The sequence below is a fragment of the Pempheris klunzingeri genome, chromosome 1, assembly GCF_042242105.1.
Source record: "Pempheris klunzingeri isolate RE-2024b chromosome 1, fPemKlu1.hap1, whole genome shotgun sequence".
NCBI lineage: Eukaryota > Metazoa > Chordata > Actinopteri > Acropomatiformes > Pempheridae > Pempheris > Pempheris klunzingeri.
Genome location: NC_092012.1, coordinates 36652923 through 36676254, shown reverse-complemented (window position 1 = coordinate 36676254; position 23332 = coordinate 36652923). Strand labels below are relative to the sequence as shown.

The 23332-nt window shown below is 46.8% G+C and overlaps 3 protein-coding genes and 1 pseudogene across 3 annotated transcripts; 3 read left to right on the top strand and 1 right to left on the bottom strand.

Annotated features, from left to right (window-relative positions):
• Positions 1–878: 878 nt before the first annotated feature.
• On the bottom strand, positions 879–7696 carry chrna5 (cholinergic receptor, nicotinic, alpha 5). The gene is made up of 8 exons (XM_070835566.1): positions 7339–7696; positions 6862–6987; positions 4029–4180; positions 3818–3862; positions 2715–2824; positions 2305–2482; positions 1533–2228; positions 879–1313 (listed from the first exon to the last, which is right to left on the bottom strand). Exons 2-8 carry the CDS (start codon positions 6941–6943, stop codon positions 1155–1157), a joined length of 1422 nt encoding a protein of 473 aa, XP_070691667.1. The 5' UTR covers positions 6944–6987; positions 7339–7696; the 3' UTR covers positions 879–1154.
• Positions 7697–9497: 1801 nt separating this feature from the next.
• On the top strand, positions 9498–12173 carry LOC139205361 (UDP-glucuronosyltransferase 2A2-like). The gene is made up of 2 exons (XM_070835554.1): positions 9498–11954; positions 12146–12173. Exon 1 carries the CDS (start codon positions 9531–9533, stop codon positions 11115–11117), a length of 1587 nt encoding a protein of 528 aa, XP_070691655.1. The 5' UTR covers positions 9498–9530; the 3' UTR covers positions 11118–11954; positions 12146–12173.
• A 1196-nt stretch (positions 12174–13369) lies between these two features.
• On the top strand, positions 13370–15389 carry LOC139202599 (UDP-glucuronosyltransferase 2A3-like; annotated as a pseudogene).
• Positions 15390–16795: 1406 nt separating this feature from the next.
• Positions 16796–19024, top strand: LOC139213999 (UDP-glucuronosyltransferase 2A1-like). Its single transcript, XM_070844769.1, has 2 exons — positions 16796–16917; positions 17377–19024. The coding sequence occupies exons 1-2, from the start codon at positions 16906–16908 to the stop codon at positions 18970–18972; spliced, it is 1608 nt and encodes a 535-aa protein (XP_070700870.1). The 5' UTR covers positions 16796–16905; the 3' UTR covers positions 18973–19024.
• The last annotated feature ends 4308 nt before the right edge of the window (positions 19025–23332 follow it).

The following is a 23332-nucleotide window of genomic DNA, read 5'->3' as shown; positions in this document are numbered from 1 at the left end:
ACTGATCTACAGACTGATATGCGGACTGATCTGAAGACTGATATGTAGACTGATCTACAGACTGATCTGTAGACTGATCTGCAGTGATCCGCAGACTGATCTGCAGACTCATCTTCAGACTGATCTGTAGACTGATCTGCAGACTGATATGTAGACTGATCTGCAGACTGATATGTGGACTGATCACCAGACTGATATGTAGACTGATTTGTAGACTGATCTACAGACTGATCTGTAGAATAAACTAGACTGACATGTAGACTGATCTGTAGACTGATCTTCAGACTGAATATGTAGATGGATCTATAGACTGATATGCAAACTGATCTGTAGACATACGTAGACTCATCTGCAGACTGATCTACAGACAGATCTGGAGACTGATATGTAGACTCATCTGCAGATTGCTCTGTGGACTGATCTGCAGATGGATCTGTAGACTGATCTGTAGACTTATAGCGGATCGATCTGTAGACTGATCTACAGACTGATCTGTAGATTGATCTGCAGACTTATCTGCAGACTGATCTGCTAACTGATCTGTAGACTGATATGTAGACTGATCTACAGTCTGATCTGTAGACTGATCTGCAAACTGACCTGCAAACTGATCTTTAGACTGATCTGTAGACTGATCTTTAGACTAATATGTAGACTGATCTACAGACTGATCTGCAGACTATAGACCATACATTTGTACTGGAATGAACTGAACTGGTGCTGATCCCTGTGTCCTGTAACCTGTAGACATTTAGTCTGAACCATGTCAGATCACATTTCTATGAATGTGTACCAGACCGAATGATAAACCTCCGCTCTATGATTCCAGCAACTATAAAAAGCTGAAATGAATGTAATGAAATTTATTGATGTGTGGGCAAAATGTACTGTGTTATGATCATGACGTACATCAACTGAGTCAGTTTTCCTTGACTTACTAAGAAAAACAGGATTCAGCTCTCACTTAAACAAAAACACCATCTCTAATTAGCAGACAAGATCGCGGCTCTGCTTATAAAAAGAGAGTGGATGAGCAGAGTGTCCGAGTATCTCAGAGGTAATCTCAGTATCTTAGTCATTCAAATCTCAAATTAGACCCATAACAAGTTGTTGATGTGCTTCACCCCCACGTGTGGTTTGTTGAACTATGACTCTTAGAGGGTACTTCCAGCATGGGTGGGGACGATGATGTTTGCCCACTTGTAAATTACTGGGATGAAGAGGAGAGCAGAGCCCAGGACTGACACGAGGAGGAAGGCCCAAAGAAACATTCGATCCAGGACCTGAGCTACAAACTTCCAGTCTTGGACCACCTGAAACAGAAAAGACGTGCATCAGTTACTTGACATGTACTTGTATTAGAAACATATAGTACTCCATCTTGTGAGCTTAATTGGAGCCTTTGTCATAATTTGTTGTGTTGTTTTAAACAAGACAAAGGACAGGGCCACCAATACTAGTTTATATAGCTGTTAACCACTTTTGTTATTACCTGTGGATATATGTAAATACACCAAATGCAACACACTCACCTCTCTGACCTCATTTTCTTTAACCACATGCATGGTTATGTAGCGAATAGAGTCCAAAGCTGCTTGTAGGTTGTGTTTGGTGTGGAGGAGAGGTGTCAGCTCCGGTGCTGAGTCCTTCATCATTCCCAGTCCAACCGCTCCTCTGCCTCTGGCCACTCCAGCTGTGGCATAACGGTCCACGTGGCTGCGCATGCACAGCAGCTTAGGCAGCCGATGCAGGAAAATCCTCCTCACCCAGGGGGCCATGCCGTGATGTGTAGAAGAGGATCGATGGTGGATGTTGATGGCAAAGACAGTGATGATGATGGAGAGTGTGACGAAGATCATGGTGAAGACCAGGTACTCCCCAATGAGAGGGATAGCCTTTGAAGAGGAGGGGATGATCTCCTCAATGACCAGGAGGAAAACTGTGAGTGACACCAGGACTGAGGTGCAGAGAGAGATCTTCTCACCGCCATTGGAGGGCAGATAGAAGACAAGGATGGTGAGGAAGGACAGGCCAATGCAGGGGATGATGAGGAAGAGGGTGTAGAAAAGAGGCAGCCTGCGGATGATGAAGAAGTAGGTGATGGTGGGATAGGAGGAGCTGCCGTCTGTCCTCAGACCACGGCTGCCTGTGGCCTTCACTATCTCCCATTCACCGTTGTCAAAATAATCTTGTTTGTCCACATGGAAGTCCTCCAGAATTATGTCCACCTGTTAAAGTCAGAGTGAAACCTCAGCCCATGACTGCTTATGAATAACACTGACCATCTGTGGAGGATACACTCACCTGGGACCCATCATATGTCCACGAACCGAACTTCATTGAACAGTTCTGGAGATCGAAAGGGAAGAAGGTGACATCGATGGTGCAGGCTGACTTGTAATTGGCTGGTGGTGTCCAAGATATGGTTCCATCATACCTAACAACAGCCTTGGTGACAGTGCCCTCAAAACGCCCATCTGAACTGTTGGAAGAAATAACCCTGATTCATCTAAACGATGTCTTCACAGTTAAAGACACTGGTAGAATTTCTGTTCATTTTTAGTTTTAGTAGACTTTTTTGCTTTATAGGTTCTCTAAAGACATTTAATGATACAGTACTGCAGCAGATTAGTGTGGTCATATCTTTATACATTTTGGAAAATACAAAATCCATGATATCTCAGCCATTTCATTCAACAAATAATGACACATACTTATCATACAGCACAATGTCAGGGAGCCAGATCCTGTCAGAGGGGACTCGGATAACTGTGATGCCCAGATATTCACCAGGGTCCCACCTGAGTTTCATGTCAATCCACTCCTACATAAAGGAAACACTTCAGATGTATTCATTACAAACATCTACGCGCACTGTGAAACTTTAAAGGAACGGTTTGATATTTCCAGAAATATGCCTTTTCCCGGTCTTACCAACAGCTGGATGAAGACTTGTGTCTGTATGATAAGATGGTAACTTAGCTTAGCACATAGACCAAAACCAGGGGGTAACAGCTAGCCTGGCTCTGCCTGGAAAGAGATCTGCCTACCAGCACCTCTAAAGCCTACTAATTATCACACTGTATCACATTTGTTTAATCCATGTGAAAACTAAAGTGAACAAATGTCAAAGCATTATATACATTAATTAAAGAGTTTGCAGACCTTGTTACATGTGGACAGAGAAAAGGTTGCTGCCCACCCCCGGTTTCCGTCTAGGTGCTAAGCTAAGCTAACTGACTACTGACAGATGACAGCGGTAACAACTTTCTGCTCTAACCCATTGCATGAAAGCCAATGAGCACATTTCACAAAATGTCAAACGTTTCCTGTAAATATGCTTTGTGTGCTCTGATATTTTGTAATTATATATATATTTTATAAATTATATCGCTATGTGCCAGCAAATATAGCAACCTTCATTGCTGTTGGAGTACTAACCAGCCTGTCACTAACCAGTGTGTTTGATTTGGCCCAAACACGCTGGGGAAGAAGATTCTGGAGGCCAGAGTGTGAAACCAGCTGAATATCTGGGAACTTTTTTTCAATCAAAGACGTGACTGCCAAGCGAAGGAGATTTACAACACCAGATAGATAGATATCCATCTATCGATTCCTGAATCGTTGGGTCTCTCTCTTAATTAAAGAGTTTGGTCTTGACCTGCTCTTTGTGAAAAGCATCTTGAGATAACACTGTTATGAATTGGCGCTATATAAATAAAGATTGATTGATTGATTAAGAGCCACACCCTGACAATACAAATATTAACTGATGGGGGTCAAACATAACGCTGTGGGTCAGAGGTACAGTACTTGCCTGTTTCATCCACACATTAGTAGTCATTCGCTGATTTTTCTCGTCCTACAATAACGAGACAACAATCAAGTTCAAATGTCAGTTTTAAAAGGCAGCTCTGTTGAAACATTTTCATGGAGCAACAGTATAAATACAATTGTCTTTCAGCTATGTGTGACAGTCATTGTAGTTAACCCTGAGCATCACACTTTCATGAACTACATGTCCTCACCACATCAACGAGCTGGGAGATGGCCAGTCCAAACTTCACAAGGATCGTCTGGTTTAAGTATTCCACTGGACGGACCCATTTCTGGTAGTTTCCAAAGAGGAATTTGAACAACTCATCCTCTGCTTTTGCATAGGAGGAGGGTTTTGGAACCCCTATAAGGAGAAAAAAGAGACAGGCTTAAGCTTTGTCAAAAGGCTTAGTCTTTCCTGTCAGAGCCCCAAACTCCATCCATCCATCCATCCATTTTCAACCGCTTATCCGGGGTTGGGTCGCGGGGGCAGCAGTTTTAGCAGAGATGCCCAAACTTCCCGGGCCCCAGACACCTCCTCCAGCTCATCCGGTGGGACCCCGAGGCGTTCCCAGGCCAGCCGAGAGACGTAGTCCCTCCAGCGTGTCCTGGGTCTTCCCCGGGGCCTCCTTCCGGTGGGACATGCCCGGAAAACCTCCCCAGGGAGGCGTCCAGGAGGCATCCGAAACAGATGCCCGAGCCACCTCAGCTGGCTCCTCTCGATGTGGAGGAGCAGCGGCTCTACTCCGAGCCCCTCCCGGATGGTCAAACTCCTCACCCTATCTCTAAGGGTGAGTCCGGCCACCCTGCGGAGGAAACTCATTTCAGCCGCTTGTATCCGAGATCTTGTTCTTTCGGTCATGACCCAAAGTTCATGACCATAGGTGAGGGTAGGAACGTAGATCGACCGGTAAATCGAGAGCTTTGCCTTTTGGCTCAGCTCCCTCTTCACCACGACGGACCGATACAGCGACCGCATTACTGCAGACGCTGCACCGATCCGCCTGTCGATCTCACGCTCCATCCTTCCCCCACTCGTGAACAAGACCCCGAGATACTTGAACTCCTCCACTTGAGGCAAGGACTCTCCACCGACCCGGAGATGGCAAACCACCTTTTTCCGGTCGAGAACCATGGCCTCGGACTTGGAGGTGCTGATTCTCATCCCAGCCATTTCGCACTCGGCTGCAAACCGCCCCAGTGCACACTGGAGGTCTCGGCCTGACGAAGCCAACATGACAACATCATCCGCAAAAAGCAGAGATGCTATCATGCGGTCCCCAAACCGGACCCCCTCCGGCCCCTGGCTGCGCCTAGAAATTCTGTCCATAAAAATAATGAACAGAACCGGTGACAAAGGGCAGCCCTGCCGGAGTCCAACATGCACCGGGAACAGGCCCCAAACTCCTCCTGGGAAAATGAAGGAACAGCCAAAACATTCAAAGCAAGAAACCACTGTGACTGATTCTGACTGTTAATCTTCATCTTAGCTCATATCAAAGGTGGCTTTAACACATCTCTTACATGACTGAGTGTATTCATGGTTACGTTGGTCAACTAGAGCCAACACGTCAGCATACTTGTTTTTCTGTGTGCGCTGTCCTTCTTTCATTCTTCTTTTATTCTTCTACCACAGTAAAAACAAAAGTGTTTACTCATCAGTGTCTACTCATGTGTGTCCTGACTGTGAGTAATGCAGGCACTCTCACTTCAAGGTGCATACATTTCATTAAAAATCACTGCTGGGAGGATACTGAAGGTCAGTGAAGGAGACAGCAGTAGGACAGTGAAGTGTGTCGCTAAGAGAATGAGAGCTGCAGGTCAAAATATGGCTTGAACTTTGGACTGATGACTGAAAGGTTGTGTATTGACCCTAAAATGTGAGTAAAAATCTTTTGTCATCTGTGAATAAAGTGTGTTTCTTCTCCCTCTCCATACATTAAAGTGTATAACAGTGACACTGAAGCAAGGCTTCTCTGCAATGCAGAAAATATTGATCCCATTTTGAATTACACACAATTTCTTTCATTCTGATCTTTCAATCATTCACCAACAGAGTCATAAACTCAATTTATGGACGGGGACTTGGCTGCAAATCTTCCTAGACTGACCACACATGTATGGAGTCACCCTCTCGTGGTGTGAAGATCAATGAAGAAGAGGTTGCAACAGCCTCAAACAATGACTTCACGATAAGCAAATTCCCTGTCTCTTGAGCCCCCGACAGCATCTCGCTGCAGAGTCTGCAGGGTGCTACATTAATGTGTATCGTACAATGATATGGATGTGCTCGAAGATCAAGAAGATGCTCATTTACATCCCATGCTGAGTAAAATTAATATCTACACACTCCTGCATTTTCAAAGAAACCTACTTGCTGCTGTCAGAAGTAAATCAGCATGAATCACACAGGGACCATGTGATGTGTGTGTGTCGTGTGTAGCAGGCAGGCGGTGACAGTTACAGTGAGAGCAGACTGAGATGACACACATCCTACAACCAGCGAAAGAAAATGTACAGCAGGAGGCCAAAACCCCCCACGGTTCAAACATGCTCCTAAAGACACCAAACATGACCACACACACATTCAGCGAAAGCTGGTACATACATGGACACACACACACTGTCATGGCAACAGGGTTAGGATTAGTTGACGAAGTTCAACTTCTCTTTTCCCTCTTCTTGGCTACTGAGAAATCGTGGAGCTGTTCGGTGGTCAGTCAATAGAAGTGTGCTACTTGTTGAATTTCTGGATAGTTGGCATACTTTTTGTGCAATATTCTGGGCTCAGTTATCACAGCCGCTAAAAGCTTTCATCAGAACCAAACTACCTGGACGGCCGTAAACATGATAAGAGAAGGTAAGTGCTCATGCCGACACCCACACTCTGTTTATAAGTTGGAGAGCTCCCTTCACTGACCAGTTTCTACATCTCCTTTCTCTGTTTCTACAAATCCAGCTTATCTTGGACCATGCAATGTGTCACACGGAGGCTACTTCACAGTGGTCATGTGATGAAGCGTCCCCAGTGCTGAAGACACTTACGCAGTGAGAGGCACAGGTGGCAGCAGCACAGCAGCAGCAGCAGTGGGAGAGAGGTGGCTGCCCCCCCTTCTCTCAGCATCATATCAGAGCTGGATCCACGCAGCTGCTCCCTCGGGCATCACAGAGCTGGAAAACAAGCACGAAATGCAGCGGTTATGAAAACCATCTGAGCGGTTAGAGCGTGGCTCTGATAAGGCACTGGATCGGGGGCTCACGTCCTAGCAGACAGTAGTCCTGCCCCCCCCTTTGGTAAATCTCATTGAATCTGCAGTGTGGAGCTGGAGAAGCCTCCAGACGTCGTCCAGCTAAATAACAGACATCATCTAATCACACACCTTAAACAGACAGCATCCTGCACAAGCTGAGAACCCCCCCCCCCCTTCAGCTGCTAGTCTGACCCTCTCCACGGTAATGATGCCTTGTCACACTGCAGGCGTGTGTGAAGGTGTGTGGAAGCCGTGTGCGGACTGTACAGACCTGCTCTATGTGCAGCCTCCTCCGTGAAAAGCCAGGGCAGAGAGGTGGAGGCGGGGGAAGCCCTGACGACAGCCACGCTGCTGCTCAGCACTCGTCCATTCCTCGCAGATCCTTCTCTCGCTCATACAGATGCTACTTCCCTCCCTGTTGCCTGTGCACAGGCAACACTCCCTCCTCCTCTTCATCTTCGTCCTCATCCTCCTCCTCCTACTCCAGAGAGCCCGCCCTGTCCTCCCATTCCCTCCCACTCCTTTCCCGTCTCCTGCCATTCTTGTGGTCTCAGGCGGTCTCAGATGGTCTCAGGTGGTCTCAGGCAATCTCAGACAGTCTCAGGCGTTCTCAGATAATCTCAGATGGTCTCAGGCGTTTTCAGATAATCTCAGATGGTCTCAGGGGATCTCAGACATTCTCAGATAATCTCAGAAGCTCTCAAGCGGTCTCAACAGTCTCAGGAGTTTTCAGATGATCTCCAATAGTCTCCTATGTTTTTGGTCTATCTCTTTCTATAATGCTGTCACACACTTAGAATAACACTCTGAGCCTGTCAGTGGATCAAACAAGCTCTTTTAGTGGACCTACTGTGATCAGGTGCAGTTGTCCCAAAGGATCACGTTGCAGCCATTGCAGCCCGTTTGGTGGCTGCTGGCTGAGGTGATCTACTGGACCAGTTCCAACACTTTTACTACCTACCAGTCACTCAGACACCAGTATATGGACAGAGAGGACCAGGGGGAGAAACTGCAGTTATCCTATTAAATAAACAGACTCCTCATGGCCACAGTGATGATGAAAGAATCACTGTAGCTACCCAAAGGGGCCTGGGCACCTACTAACCCCACACAATCTACCACAGTCAGCCACGATCAATATCAATAAATCAATCAATAATACTCTACCACAGTCAGCAACGATCAATATCAACAAATCAATCAATAATACTCTACCACAGTCAGCAACGATCAATATCAACAAATCAATCAATAATACTCTACCACAGTCAGCAACGATCAATATCAATAAATCAGTCAATAATACTCTACCACAGTCAGCAACGATCAATATCAATAAATCAGTCAATAATACTCTACCACAGTCAGCAACGATCAATATCAATAAATCAATCAATAATACTCTACCACAGTCAGCAACGATCAATATCAATAAATCAATCAATAATACTCTACCACAGACAGCCACTATCAGTTTCAATAAATCAGTCACCACAATATGTCACAGTTACCACAGGTAGCCAATGATTGATTGATCCAGTATATCCTCCCTCCTGTTGCTCCTTCCCTGGGTCACGTGATCCTGTCAGTCAGTAACTTTCTTATCAGTCATGTCTCCACTCAGCCTCCTGTTTCCCTGCAGCACCTCCCCCCTGGTTGGCCTGCAGGGCCCGGCTTCTCCCCCCGCCCCCCGGACGGAGGTCTGCCCCCCTCCACAGGAGGAGCTCAGCCAGCCTGCAGGGTCCGGCTCCTCCCCCTCCCCCCAGACAGAGGTCTGCCCCCCTCCGCAGGAGGAGCTCAGCCAGCCTGCAGGGTCCGGCTCCTCCCCCTCCCCCCAGACAGAGGTCTGCCCCCCTCCACAGGAGGAGCTCAGCCAGCCTGCAGGGTCCGGCTCCTCCCCCCTCCCCCTAGACGTAGGTCTGGTGAAACTCTGCGGTCTGAAAGCAGAGAGCAGAAACAGTGAATAGAGCCGCTGAGTGTCCTCCATGTCTGACTGTTAGCGGGGCTGCTGGTACTGACAGACGGGCTCTGCTGCTGATCTGTGATCTGTGACAGAGAGGCTGAAGGAGCCAGGCACAGACACCTGTGATCATCTGTTGGTTTAACGGACGCCGCCCGTTTTCCAACGGGCCGACACAGTGGTTCAGTCAGCACGCAGCCAGAGACCTATACCAAGGTCTGTAGTCTGTCTGTGCTCTCTGTCTGTCTGTGCTCTGTCTGTCTGTCTGTAGTCTGTGGGTTAGTAGTCTGTCTGTAGGTCTGTCTGCGCTCCGTCTGTAGGTCTGTGGGTTAGTAGTCTGTCTGTAAGTCTGTAGGTTAGTAGCCTGTCTGTAGGTCTGTTGTCCCTCTGGTCAGTTGAAAGTCTGTTGTCTCTCTGGTCAGCTATCAGTTGTCTCTCTCTGGTGTGTTGTCCCTCTGGTCAGTTGTCTCCCTCTGGTCAGTTGACTGTCTGTTGTCCCCCAGATGCGGCTGGCCTGCTGCTGCGGCGGCGCTCTGCTGCTGCTCCTCCTGGCTCTCCGGGGTTGTCTGGGTGGGAACATCCTGGTGTTTCCCATTGAAGGCAGCCACTGGGTCAACATGGACGTCCTGCTCCAAGCTCTGCACTCCAGAGGACACAACGTCACCATTGTCCGCTCCAGTAAGAGCTGGTACATCCCGGACAACTCCCCCCACTACAACACCCTCACCGTGAAGGTGGAGAGGAGCCTCGACCAGAAGTTCATCACCAAAATTCTATCAAAGGTCATTGAATTTGAGCGGGGGGCCCTCCCCCTCACAAGTTTCCTCCACGTGACTGTCGGGTTGTTCAGCACCTTTCTGGAAGCTCACGCCACCGTGGGTGACTTTGTGTCAGCAATGTTTGGCGACGGACAGCTGATGAGAACCATGAAGGACAGCAAGTTCGACCTGGTGCTGACCGATCCCTGCTGGGGCGGGGGGGTCATTTTGGCCAAATACTTGAACCTTCCTTTGGTTTATAACGTTCGCTGGCTGATCGCTGGAGAAGCCCACCATGCTATTGCCCCGTCACCTCTGTCTTACATCCCCATCACCGGGTCGGGAAATACCGATCACATGACCTTTGGCCAGAGAGTTAAAAATGTGGTTTTGCACCTGATAACCCAAACACAGAATCACCTGATAGGTCAGCGCATATACCAGAAGATCTGTGACCGATACCTGGGGCCAGGGACCGATTTCCACCAGATGGCGGTGGATGCAGACCTGTGGCTCATGAGGGTGGACTTTGTGTTTGAGTTCCCCCGTCCCACCATGCCTAATGTGGTCTACATGGGGGGGTTCCAGTGTAAACCTGCCAAAGCTCTTCCTGAACACCTGGAGCAGTTTGTGCAGAGCTCTGGAGAGCACGGAGTCATCCTCATGTCTCTGGGCACTTTTATCAGTGAACTTCCTGCTGACATAACAGACAAGATCGCTGCAGCTTTTTCTAAGTTACCTCAGAAAGTCATCTGGAGGCATAAAGGGGCCAGACCAGCCACTCTGGGCAACAACACTTTACTGGTGGACTGGATGCCTCAGAACGACCTCCTGGGACATCCAAAGACCAAACTGTTCGTGGCTCACGGAGGAACCAATGGCGTTCAGGAGGCTATTTACCACGGAGTCCCAGTCGTAGGACTTCCACTGTTTTTTGACCAGTACGACAACCTACTGCGTCTGAAGGAGAAAGGGGCGGCGAAGCTTTTGACCATTAATACGGTGGACAAAGACGACAACTTCCTGAAGGCCATACAGGAGGTCCTGAGTGAGCCCTCCTACAGGGCAAACATGCAGAGACTCTCCAGGCTGCACAAGGATCAGCCGATGAAGCCTCTGGACAGCGCCCTCTACTGGATAGAGTTTGTCATGAGACACAAAGGTGCAGCTCACCTGAGGGCTCAGTCCTACCGGCTGCCCTGGTACTCCTACCACTCTGTAGACGTGCTGCTGCTCCTGGCTGCAGCCCTGCTGCTCCTGCTGTCCACCATTTTCACTCTGATGAGGTGTGTGTGCTCTACAGTGTTCAAACGCAAACACAAGCGGGACTAATCATCCAGGGACTCACACGACCTACGACACAGTCACACAGATGTCACAATGAATGAATGAACCAATAAATCAATGAGGTGAATATACACAGTTTGACATTTTGCTCCTGGGCAGTTACTGTGTGTTATTTTCATGTGTGTGATGATCATGTTTTACTTAACGTGTGTTTTTATGCACTAGCTGTACCTTGTGTAGTTAATGTGTAGTGAAGTTTTGTTTTCTGACTCACTCATGACTTCTTGTTAATTCCGTGTGGAGCCATTTCCAGTCATGTGTATCATATATTATGTATGTGTTTTCAGTCCGAGGTGGTCTGTGGTGACAGTTTGAGATGCAGCCTCTGACTTTAATCCCACTGCTGTGGCTTGTCCTCTGCGTGGGATGTTTAAAGGAAATATTTGACATGACTGAGTAGAGGATGGTGAGCTGTAAAACCAGAACAATAAGTCTGTCTGTCTTCCAGCTAAGTGTGTATTGCAGCCACTCAAGGCTCGTTATCAGCAGCACATAGGCAGCAGACTCTGTTGTAACCTTATTTCATGATAACATTTCACTTCCTTTAGCAGGCCTCACTGAGTTCAACAAGGCGTGTTCCCACAGAGGTGGGGTAAGTGCACAAGTCCGATGGCAGGTAGCTCACAAAGTTTCTCACAAACGTCTGCATCCAAGCGTGTGTCCGTGTTTTGACAGAAGCTCCACTTCTCCACTTTAGTTTTACAGCTTCAGACGACTTCAGGTATTACATGATATCTGATGGTAGTGTGACTGGGCTTCCCATATTAAAGACCTCATTTTGTAAGACTGTCGCAGCCCCCGCAGCATGAAGCAGACATTGAGGCGAGTCAAGCAGGAGTTTCTCTAATGACTTTCTCTAAGATTGTTTGTTTGCTTACACTTCTTGTTTATTTCAGTGAACTTTGTAAAGCACTGTGAGACAACTCTGTTGTGATATTGGGCTATACAAAATAAATTGAATTGAATTGAATTGAATTAATCTTCTGATCTCAGACGTGTTTCATTATACGCAGCAAAACCCTGTCACATTGTAAATAGTTTAGACCTGTTTCATTCAACTTCTCAGCTTTTTCTTTAGACCAATCAGGCCCATGTATTCAAGACTATGTTCTATAATGTGTCCTTTTTACTGTATGGATATGTAGCCTAAAACATGCAGTCCAGTTATGTGAGTCCTGTTTTAAGAGCTGAGCGAGAGGCATTCATCCATCCATATATTCCACTCAGAGGGAGGCCAGCGGGGCATCTGTACGAGTGTTTTTACATACGTTAAACTGCTGTACTGCTCAGTTATTTCTGCACTACACCTACCTCTATTGTACATACCGTTGTTGTTAAAGAGTTATATATTGTTTATACTGTCCTGTATTCTTTTCCTACTGTTGTAGTTTATTTCTACTTTACAGAGTCAAGCTTCACCGAGTCAAATTCCTTGTTTGCCTATTCAAACTTGGCCAATAAAGTTGATTTGATTTGATTTGTTAGCAGACCATCCAAATGAGGCTCTGTGTGGTGCAAATATCTGCTCTTACTGAAGGGACACATATCCTGCAGCATCAATAAACAGAAACATGATCTGATCCGATTCTGATTCTGATTCTGATTCTGATGTCTTTCTGTTTTTAGTCTCTGTGTTAAAGATATTAGGGATGTGATACATGCGGTGCACTGGCGGTGTGGTAGGTCTGTAGACCATCATTTCCACACTGTGAGGACTCGGTTCCTCCAGTAAGCTGTGGTGAGGGTGGGAAACAGAAACCAGGAAGTGTTTTCTCGCCTCACTCTGGTGACTTTATCGTTCCTTTGGTCTGCTGCTGTTTGTTTGGAGCTTCACTCTGAGGTTGACATGAGTGTCAGGAATGTTTAAGATGGTTTAAAGAGTTTCTCTTCAGTTGAAGAGATTTTAAGAGAAGTGATCTTTGTCAAAGCAGCTGTTCAGAACTGAGAGGGAAACATCGATTTCCATCAGATAAAGTTAACAAAGTTTATTGATTCAAGTCCACTGCTGACGAAGTAGTCATCTGATAGATAGGAAAATAAGACCATGGGAATTCTTTCACAGGGATTATGGTTTTCCTACGTGGAGACTCCCAAATGTTTCTGTCATGCAGAATGCACTCAGTCGCACTGTAGAAACAAACACTTGAACTCCGGGAGGCTCAGGCTCAGTAGGACATGCATGCAGAGCTCTTGGCAGCAAACAGCACTCTGACTTCCTGAGAAATGCTGCATGTGCTATGACCACGTGAGGATGGTCAGAGGGGCTTTTTCACACAAGTGGACAGACAGTTGAAAGGAGCATTGTTGTCCTTTAATGCTTCAATAACTGCTATCTGATTTTCCCTTTAATGCTTCGGTAACAGCTATCCGATTTTCCCTGTAATACTTCAGTCTTCAGTAACAGCTATCGGATTTTCCCTTTAATACTTCAGTAACAGCTATCTGATTTCCCCTCCTCTACTTGTTTCTCAGACTGGGTTTGAGAAGATATAAAGATGTTTTTGTCATTGGCGACCTTTAGCTGTGTTTTGGCTGTCCTTATTCCAGTGGTGGGAATGTTCTGGTATTTCCACATGACAGCAGCCACTTGGGGAACATGAGAGTACTTGTTGAGGAGCTGCATTCAAGGGGCCACACTGTCACTGTCATCCAGGCTGCAGACAGCTGGTACTCCAGTGAAACGTCTCCACATTACAACACTGTCACAGTGGATATCGCTGGTGGTGCAGATGAGGACTTTTTTTTTTCTCTTTGTTTCTGAGGTTATTAAAATTAAAAGAAGTAAGGGGTCTGTGTGGGTCCGTTTTTGCTTTAGACGTGGAGCTAAAAAACAAGTTCTTTGAATTACACAGGAAAGTCTGAGGTGGTCGTGCACATCTTTGAAAATAAGGAGTTAATGAAGTACTTACACGACACATAATTCAATGTGGTTATGACAGACCCTGCTAATGGAGGAGGAGTAATGCTGGCATTTTGCTGTTGCTCCCTCTCCACTTTCCTACGTCCCTCTTCCACCTTCAGAATTAACAGATAACATGACTTTCTTTGAGAGGGTCAGAAATGTGTTTTTTTCCAGCACAAGGATGCATCTGTACAAGCAGGTAGTGGGGCCACATTATACTGCATTGGCCAGCTCTGGAGAGCACAGAGTCATCCTCATGTCTCTGGGCACCCTGATTGGAGAGCTTCTTCTCAACTTTGCTGACGAGATCAGTGCAGCTTTTTCTAATGGCGCTTGTCCACTAGTACCTACTTGGCTCGACTCGGTCTTTTTGGTTTTCCACTAGGCGATAGTACCTGGTACCAGGTACCATTTCAGTACCTACTCGGCCGGGGTTCCAAGCGAGCTGAGTCGAGCTGACAATGTGACGTCACCAGACTGCAGGCCACTGATTGGCCAGGGAGTGACATCACAGGATGAGTCATGAGAGCGACTCGTTCACAAGAATCAAACCCGTCGTTTGTAAAACGCTGGAAACAGACCGGGCGTTTTTATTATTTCTGTGAACGAGGTAAACGGATACACGCAAACCAAACGCTCCATGTCCTTAGTTGTGTTTGTTTGTGTCGTATACAAATTACGCCACCGGAGTTTCGGGCCACCTTGCTATGACGACCCCGCCCACTTTGAGGTGGTACGCTACTGTAATGGAAACAACCAAACTGAGTAGAGTCGAGGCGAGTAGAGCTAAAACTGTGTAATGGAAAAGCGCCATAAGTTACCTCAGAAAGTCATCTGGAGGCATAAAGGGGCCTGACCAGCCCTCAGGACGACCTCCTGGGACATCCAAAGACCAAATTGCTCGTGGTTCACGGGAGGAACAAATGGAATTTATGAGGCCATATATCACAGAGTTCCTATTGTAAGCATCCCCGTTGTGTTTGATCAGGCAGACAACGTCTCCAGACTGAGAGCTAAGGGCGTTACAAAAGTTATGGATGTTTCTGAACTGGACAGAAAAGTATTTCAGAAGGCCGTACAGGAGGTCCTGAGTGAGCCCTCCTACAGGGCAAACATGCAGAGACTCTCCAGGCTGCACAGGGATCAGCCAATGAAGCCTCTGGACAGCGCCATCTACTGGATAGAGTTTGTCATGAGACACAAAGGTGCAGCTCACCTGAGGGCTCAGTCCTACCAGCTGCCCTGGTACTCCTACCACTCTGTAGACGACAGTGGTGTGGTCATGCTTTAGCTTGTGTCTGAAAAGAAAAGTGAAATTAGACTAACAGTGAAAGATGGATTGTTCGGGATGGATGGTTTGGGGGCAGACACCCTCTCTACATTTAAGAGTAGACTAAAAACCTTCCTTAGTGATAAAGCCTATAGTTTAGGGCTGGATCAGGTCTTGGACCAGCCCCTAGTTATGCTTCTATAGGCTCAGACTGCTGGGGGACTCCCATGATGCACTGGGCTCCTCTCTCCTCCTCTTCCTCTCCATCCTGATGCTTCATGTCTCTTTAATGTCTGTTACTAACTTGGTATCTTCCCCGGAGCCTTTCTGTGCTTTTCTCATCTCTCTGGTTCCTGTGGATCCTGGTCTTGGTTCTCTTGCTGTGGTTCTCTGGTTCCTGTGGATCCTGGTCCTGCTGCTGTGGTTCTCTGGTTCCTGTGGATCCTGGTCCTGCTGCTGTGGTTCTCAGGTTCTTGTGGACCCTGATGCTGGTTCTCCTGCTGTGGTTCTCAGGTTCCTCTGGATCCTGGTCCTGGTTCTCCTGCTGTGGTTCTCTTGCTTCATGAATCACTGCTGCGGATCGTCAGCCTTTTACTGACTCATTATTATTCATATAAATATAATATCTGATGCTGCTCATGTGGGGATTCTTGAATCCTTCATTTTGAATTCCTGAATCGTTGGGTCTCTTAATTAAAGAGTTTGGTCTTGACCTGCTCTTTATGTAAAGCGTCTTGAGATAACGCTGTTATGAATTGCCGCTATATAAATAAAGATTGATTGACTGATTGATTGATTGCTTGTTCATCGTCATCACGATTCAGATGGTGTACATTGATTGCTGATTGTCCAGACTGAACTGTGGCTGATGCAGTCATTTTAATTTCTACTATGTGTTCATCAGTTGATCATTTACCTAAATTAGTCTGAGAAGTCGTATTAGACCAACTTTATTGCAGATTTCCACTCTTCTGTATTTACTGTGTAAAACTCTATGCTAAAAGCACACTGTTAAAGGAAGGATCCTGAAAAATGAAAAGACTTGCATTGCCAATAAAAAAGATTGGAGAACTATGACACACGTTTATTTCTTTTCTTCCACCAGCAGAGGTTTGCTCTGGTAAGCTGGACGGTAAATCTGAAAAACATTTCGTAAGAATCTGATGTAAAGGAGGGTTTGTTGATACCTGCCAGAGGGTGAAGTTTTCCAGCCATCTGCTGTGTTTTCCTCCACTGTTAATGTTAAATATCAACCATTTTAAAGTGTTGTGGCTCCCATATCACAACATCAAGGCATGTTGTGTCTTACTGTGGGAGACTGAATTAAGGGACAACAATTCAGTGATTAATTAAAGTGAAACATTTTCACAATCTGAATCTTTAATGCGACTAAGCACTTGTAGCACAGTTTTCAAAGAGATTGTTTTCCAGTCGTTTAGTGTAGTCCCTGATGACGAGGTCATGACTTTGTACTTTCTTATCACCTGTGCATTTGAGAACATGAAATTGCAGTAGCAAAGTCCTGCTTGTGTTTTACCGTGGACGGACAAACACGTGTTCGGCTCTCTGCCAGAAGACAGACAAAGAATAAAACACGCTGGATGCCAAAAAAGGTAAAATTAGCATTTTTAAGTCTTTTGTAAATATAAATGACCAGTGGCTGTCTGGCTGGCTCCACAGAGTAAATGAACTGGTTCTTCTAGTGGTTTGGCTTTTCTCAGGTGTACTGGATGCTTGCTTATAGCTCTTACTGCACATGTTAAAGGGCTCCAAAATGAGGAAAGAAATGAGTGACTGTATACAACATAATTCATCAATAATTAGGTTAAATAAACATGAAGACCTTTTTAGTTGATTAATCTTACTTTTGATTTTCTGTGATCAACCTAATTGCAGCAGGATACATGTTTGACTGCAAAGTGATTATAGTCAAAACATGTAAATTAGAAAACTTTAAAAAGCTCAGCAACAAATTGCATCCTCTATATTTAAGTAAATAATGAGAAAAAAATTCAACTGGTATGAAAATGATGCATTTGATGAAACATAATGTGCTCTCCTCCCACCTTCAGACAAAAATGCAGTGGCCATGGGTGTGGATCTCGGTTTGCTCGCTCTGTTCTGCTGTGGTTTGTGGTGGGAACGTCCTTGTTTTCCCGGTGGACGGCAGCCACTGGGTGAACATGAAAGTCATCATCGAGGGACTGCATTCAAGGGGACACCAGGTCTCTGTTGTGAGATCCTCAGACAGCTGGTACATCAAGGAAACCTCCCCGTTCTACACTTCAGTCACACTCGACATGGAGTCTGGATTTGATGAAGACTTTATAACCTCGTTTGTGTCCCAGCTGCTGGAGATCCAGAGGGGTGGGAAGTCCGTCTGGACACGACTTAAATTGGAAATGGAACAAGCAAAAAAGGCCTCTGAGCTGCACGAGAAAACATGCAAAATGCTCGAGCAACTTCTTGAAAAAAAATCCCTGATACGATCGCTGCAGGATGCCAAGTATGACCTTGTCCTGACGGACCCAGCCATACCAGGGGGGGTGATACTGGCCCACTACCTCCGGCTGCCTCTGGTCTTCAACGTCAGGTGGACGAGTCACGGTGAAGGCCATTTTTCTATTGCACCTTCTCCTCTCTCTTATGTCCCGATGACAGGGACAGAGTTCTCTGACAAAATGAGTTTTCTTCAGAGACTTCTTAATGTGGTCATTTTTGGCTTCCAGGAATACCAAATCGCACGGTACATCTTACCACATTATGCTGGCTTCATTGAAAAATATCTGGGTCCAGACACAGACTACATGTCCCTGTTTCAAGCAGCAGACTTGTGGCTCATGAGGGTGGACTTTGTGTTCGAGTTCCCCCGTCCCACCATGCCTAATGTGGTCTACATAGGGGGGTTCCAGTGTAAACCTGCCAAAGCTCTTCCTGAACACCTGGAGCAGTTTGTGCAGAGCTCTGGAGAGCACGGAGTCATCCTCATGTCTCTGGGCACCCTGATTGGAGATCTTCCTCTCGACCTTGCTGCCGAGATCGCTGCAGCTTTTTCTAAGTTACCTCAGAAAGTCATCTGGAGGCATAAAGGGGCCAGACCAGCCACTCTGGGCAACAACACTTTACTGGTGGACTGGATGCCTCAGAACGACCTCCTGGGACATCCAAAGACCAAACTGTTCGTGGCTCACGGAGGAACCAACGGCGTTCAGGAGGCTATTTACCACGGAGTCCCAGTCGTAGGACTTCCACTGATTTTTGATCAGCGTGATAATCTATTCAGAATTGAAGAAAGAGGAGCAGGGAAGATAATTGATATTTTTACTATGGATGAAACAATCTTCTTTCAGGGAATTCAGGAGGTCCTGAGTGAGCCCTCCTACAGGGCAAACATGCAGAGACTCTCCAGGCTGCACAGGGATCAGCCAATGAAGCCTCTGGACAGCGCCCTCTACTGGATAGAGTTTGTCATTAGACACAAAGGTGCAGCTCACCTGAGGGCTCAGTCCTACCGGCTGCCCTGGTACTCCTACCACTCTGTAGACGTGCTGCTGGTCTGCCTCGGAGCTGTGCTGGTAGTTCTGGGAACATTTGCTGCCTTGATAAGGTGTTTGTGCTCTGCGTGTCTGACAGCAAAACGTAGACAGGATCTAAAGAAATCACAGTAACTAAATCACAAATGTGCTCAGAATACATCTATGAAATGACTAGACGTAAAAACAGCCCAATTCTAGTAAAGATAAACTAAAAAAACACGGACGGTTGAGGCCAATTATATCAGATCCACTATAATCTGACACTGTAGTTATCGCTGACCTCTGAATGAACACACATTTGACATGAAGCCTGTAGCTTGGCCAGTGATTTATTTTGACTATAATCTGGTGACAGTTTTCAGGATCTGAAGGAGAGATGTGGGCTAGAGAATGGAGGCTTTTTTTTTTTTTTTAGATATCTTCAGTTGAGAGATTATTTTACAAAAGAAATACAAAGATCACAAATAATAAGTGGACTGCTGGAGGTAATGATACAGACATACAACTTCATACATTAAAACCAAATGGGACATCACAAGACATCACAATATGTGTGAAGCACAACACACAGCTACTAACTCTAGGACGAGGAAAGAGTTTGGGTGGAAGAATTGAACCCGCTACTTCATCACACCTAAAATAAAGAGTAAACAAACTGGCATTCAAGAAACAAATCATAGCAAATCATGACACAGTATGACACAGTAAGACACAAACCTGAAGATACTGGATTTGTATGCTAACTTTTCTGTGACCACGGCTGTTCTCTACCTGTCTTATGTTTGAATCTCTCTGTTTGCTCCTGGTTAAATGTGTAACCAGAAATCAATCATTAAAAACTAATAAAAATCTGGTGACAGTCTCACAGTTTACTTCAGTAACCTCAGTCCACACAGACAGAAAGCCTGAAAGGCTGTAAATGTTGTAGGCTGTAAAAGAGAGAGATGTGTGTGTGTGTGTGTGTGTGTGTGTGTGCGTGTTTACCTGCAGACGGTTGGTTTGAATGTCTGACAGCTCACTGATCACCTGACTCCGTCATCTCCTGCAGCGCGGTCAGTCAGATCTCTGACTTCACTGCTTCAGAATTTGTTGAGAAAACCAAGGTGGACAGGACTTCGTCCACACGGACATACAACCAATACAGTGAGTCTAAACACTGGACACTGGTTCAGCGGTCCCCTGGATCAGGAGTCCACTATATCAGCGGTTCACTGATCAGCAGTCCACTATATCAGCGGTCCACTGGATCAGGAGTCCACTGGATTAGCGGCCCACTATATCAGCGGCCCACTATATCAGTGGTCCACTGGATCAGGAGTCCACTGGATCAGCACTCCACTATATCAGCAGTCCACTTGATCAGCGGTCCACTATAAAAGGGATCCACTATATCAGGGGTCCACTGGATCAGCAGTCAACTGGATCAGCGGTCCAACTGGGCCAGTGGTCCACTATATCAGCAGTCCAAGCTTCCTGTGTGCCATGCACAGGTCCTGACAGAGCCCCTCCCCCCCGCGGACAAGGCAGCTGGTAGAAGGAAGCCGAGCGTCTCCAGCTGCACAAGTCAGCCAGTGACAGCCGTCCTGTCCTGAGACACACCAGAGGCCCCACTGTCAGACTCTGTGGCCCATGATAAGTGTTGGTGGTGAGGGGCCCCGCTCCTGTTGTGTGTGGCATTTAACGTGAGCCCACTACATGCTGGAGGGACGTTCCAGCTGTTACCAACAGCTTCATCTGTCCCGGTGTCAGAGGAAAACCTTGTTTCACAACTCAAGGGTCACACTTCAGGTTTGTGAGGACTGTGGGAACTAAAACATGCTGTCACAACATGACTGTACACACCCCCAGGGGGGTTTTACTTCAATAAATAAATTCTTTTATTATAAAACAATAAAAAACATACTGCAGATACTGGCATAGTGTACAAGTAGCACTCTGTGTCTACATCCTACTGCGGGCTGCCGTGATACAAAACATTGAGTACATGCTGTCACATCTCCAGCTGTCCAACAGGTAAATCATCAGGACAATCAGTTCAGCCTGAAGCGTCATCGAGGACCAAACTTGACGGTCCGACCCTCCACACGTCTGTTACTCCAGGGGGAAAAAAATTCACAAAGTGAAATAATTTCACACTGATGGGACATTTTCAGTTTAGGAACATGTCAGACGATAGACAGTTGCCTCACGCTGGTCAGAAGAGCAGAACTGTGTCCAACAGCTCAGGTCCAGCAGAAATTCACAACGTGACAAAGTGAGATCTCACTATAAAGGAGCACATCAACATTTTTGAAATAAGCTTATTTGCTTTGGTGCTGAGAGTTGGATGAGCAGATGACACGACTCATGTCTGGAGAAGCTGAAGCTGGAGTAGCTGAACTGTGTGGTGCATGTCCTCTCATACGTCCTCTCAAACTACATAAAACAGCAAGTTATTGTGCTTACACTTCAAAACAAGCCAGGTCTGACAGCTGCACTGGTGAGCTGTAACAGAGCTCTGGTGGGTGCATGTAGGGAAAGCTGACCTCTGGACAGACCAGGCAGCTGGTTTCCTCTGTATTTGGTCTCTATGCTATGCTAAGCTAACCGACTGCAGCTTCATATTTATCAGAAATGATATGAGAGTGGTGTCGATTGTCCCGTCGGACTCCTGGTAAACGTGAACAAGCACACAGATGACACATTCACTGATGATACAGAACAGAACAGGAAGAGTGGCGTCCTTATTTACAGCATCTTCACACCGGTGGAGGCCCGCTGGTGCAGGGAAAGCCTTCCTGACAACAGTTAGAAGACTCTAAGTCAAGTCTGTCCACAGTATTTACAGAGCGTCCATGCCGGCAGGGCCAGTGTGGTGGGCGGCATTGGTCCTCTCATGATGTCCTGGTCCGTAGAGAGCTCATCCTGAGCACAGTGAGCTCGGCTACATCTGCCTCCTGCATCTCCACCTCCTGCTCGCAGCTCTCTCTGATGACATACACTACGAGACCCACACAGATGAAAATGAGGAGGACTATGCCTATAACCTGGGGTTCAAAAGAGTAGATAGAGCAACACTGAGTTTAGTAAACGTTCACGGGAACAGTGTATTGTGATGAGCAGAGCTCCACTAACAGTCTCCAGAGGTAAAAGCAGTACAGGAGGGGGGGTGTTCTCTCTCCAGCCATCCTAGATGAGCTTAGAAGTAGAAAAGGGTGGACTCACCTGAGAAAAGACAAAGAGCTGCTGTGAGCGGTGCATCAGTTCTTGAGGGCTGACATCTCCCTCACTTATTGGCTCACACCACTTCTGTGGAGCCGCTTTGTCAACCAGTACAAATCTGCCCTCCCAGTCCGTCATAGCACAAGCAAAATACTGGCCGTCGAGGAACAACAGGATCAGCCACACGACAGCAGGAACGAAACTGGACAGGGACACGGTTTTCCTGCACCACGTATCACATCTGCATCCTTGAATGATTAGCATCAAGGTGAAGGCCATGACGGCAGGAATGATGAAGAACGCTGACGAAAACGCTCCGTTCCATGTAGGGTTACAAGGACACTCAAACTCCAGCTCCACCAGCTTCTCTAGTCCCATGAGGATGAAGCCAAATGCCACATTTGACACCAGAGGACTGTTGCTAAGTTCATTTTTCAGCCTGGTGAGCCATTGTTGTCTACTTTCCATACTAGATTGACCGAAAAATGAAGACAGTCGTTTTAAAAAGCCCAACAGAGGGTCCAGCGTTGTGAACACATTGGCAACAGCTAAGTGATGCGTAATTAACGCATCCAGGGGTAAGTTTTCCCCTCAGGCAAAATGCCACACATCCACTCTGATTGGCTGTGAACGGAGGAGGGCGTGCCGTCTGCTCTGACATCTCTGTGGATGATTGGTCGGTGCCAGGTTTCAGGTGGGGTTACATTTTAAATGTGGTCTCCCACAGACAAACTGGAGGGAGGGCTGGAAAGTGGAGGGAAGTTTGTTCTGCAGCCGAGCTCAGACAGGCCTCTGCAACCGTCCAGCAGAGCGCAGACTCAGAGGTGAAGGTCAGACCTACAGACTTCCAGGCCCACGGTTTCACCAAAACTCTGCCAACAGTTCCAAGGCCAACCCGATACGACATAACCACAGGAAGGAGCTGACTGACCCCTTGAAACTACAAAGCTCTTTGCCCCTGTGTCACGTGCTCAGCTGGTGTGGGTCCCTGTGCTGGAATGGTGTGCAGTGAACAAATGGAGACACATGCTGGCTTCTGTGATACCCTCCAGCGCCCACACGAGGGCGCCCTTGCAGCAGCACACACAGAGGATTACAGGAGGCCGTGGGGGGGGGGCGCAGCTCACTGAGGCTGAGGACACTCATGTGATGACATAATTCATAAATGACCTCAGTGAGCTCAAGAGCATCTCCATAATCTGCTCACGTTAAACCCATGGGGGGGGGGTTACAGGCGTTTAAATGAGACTCACAAACACGCGCACAGTTCAAATGTAGCGTGAACGCCAAA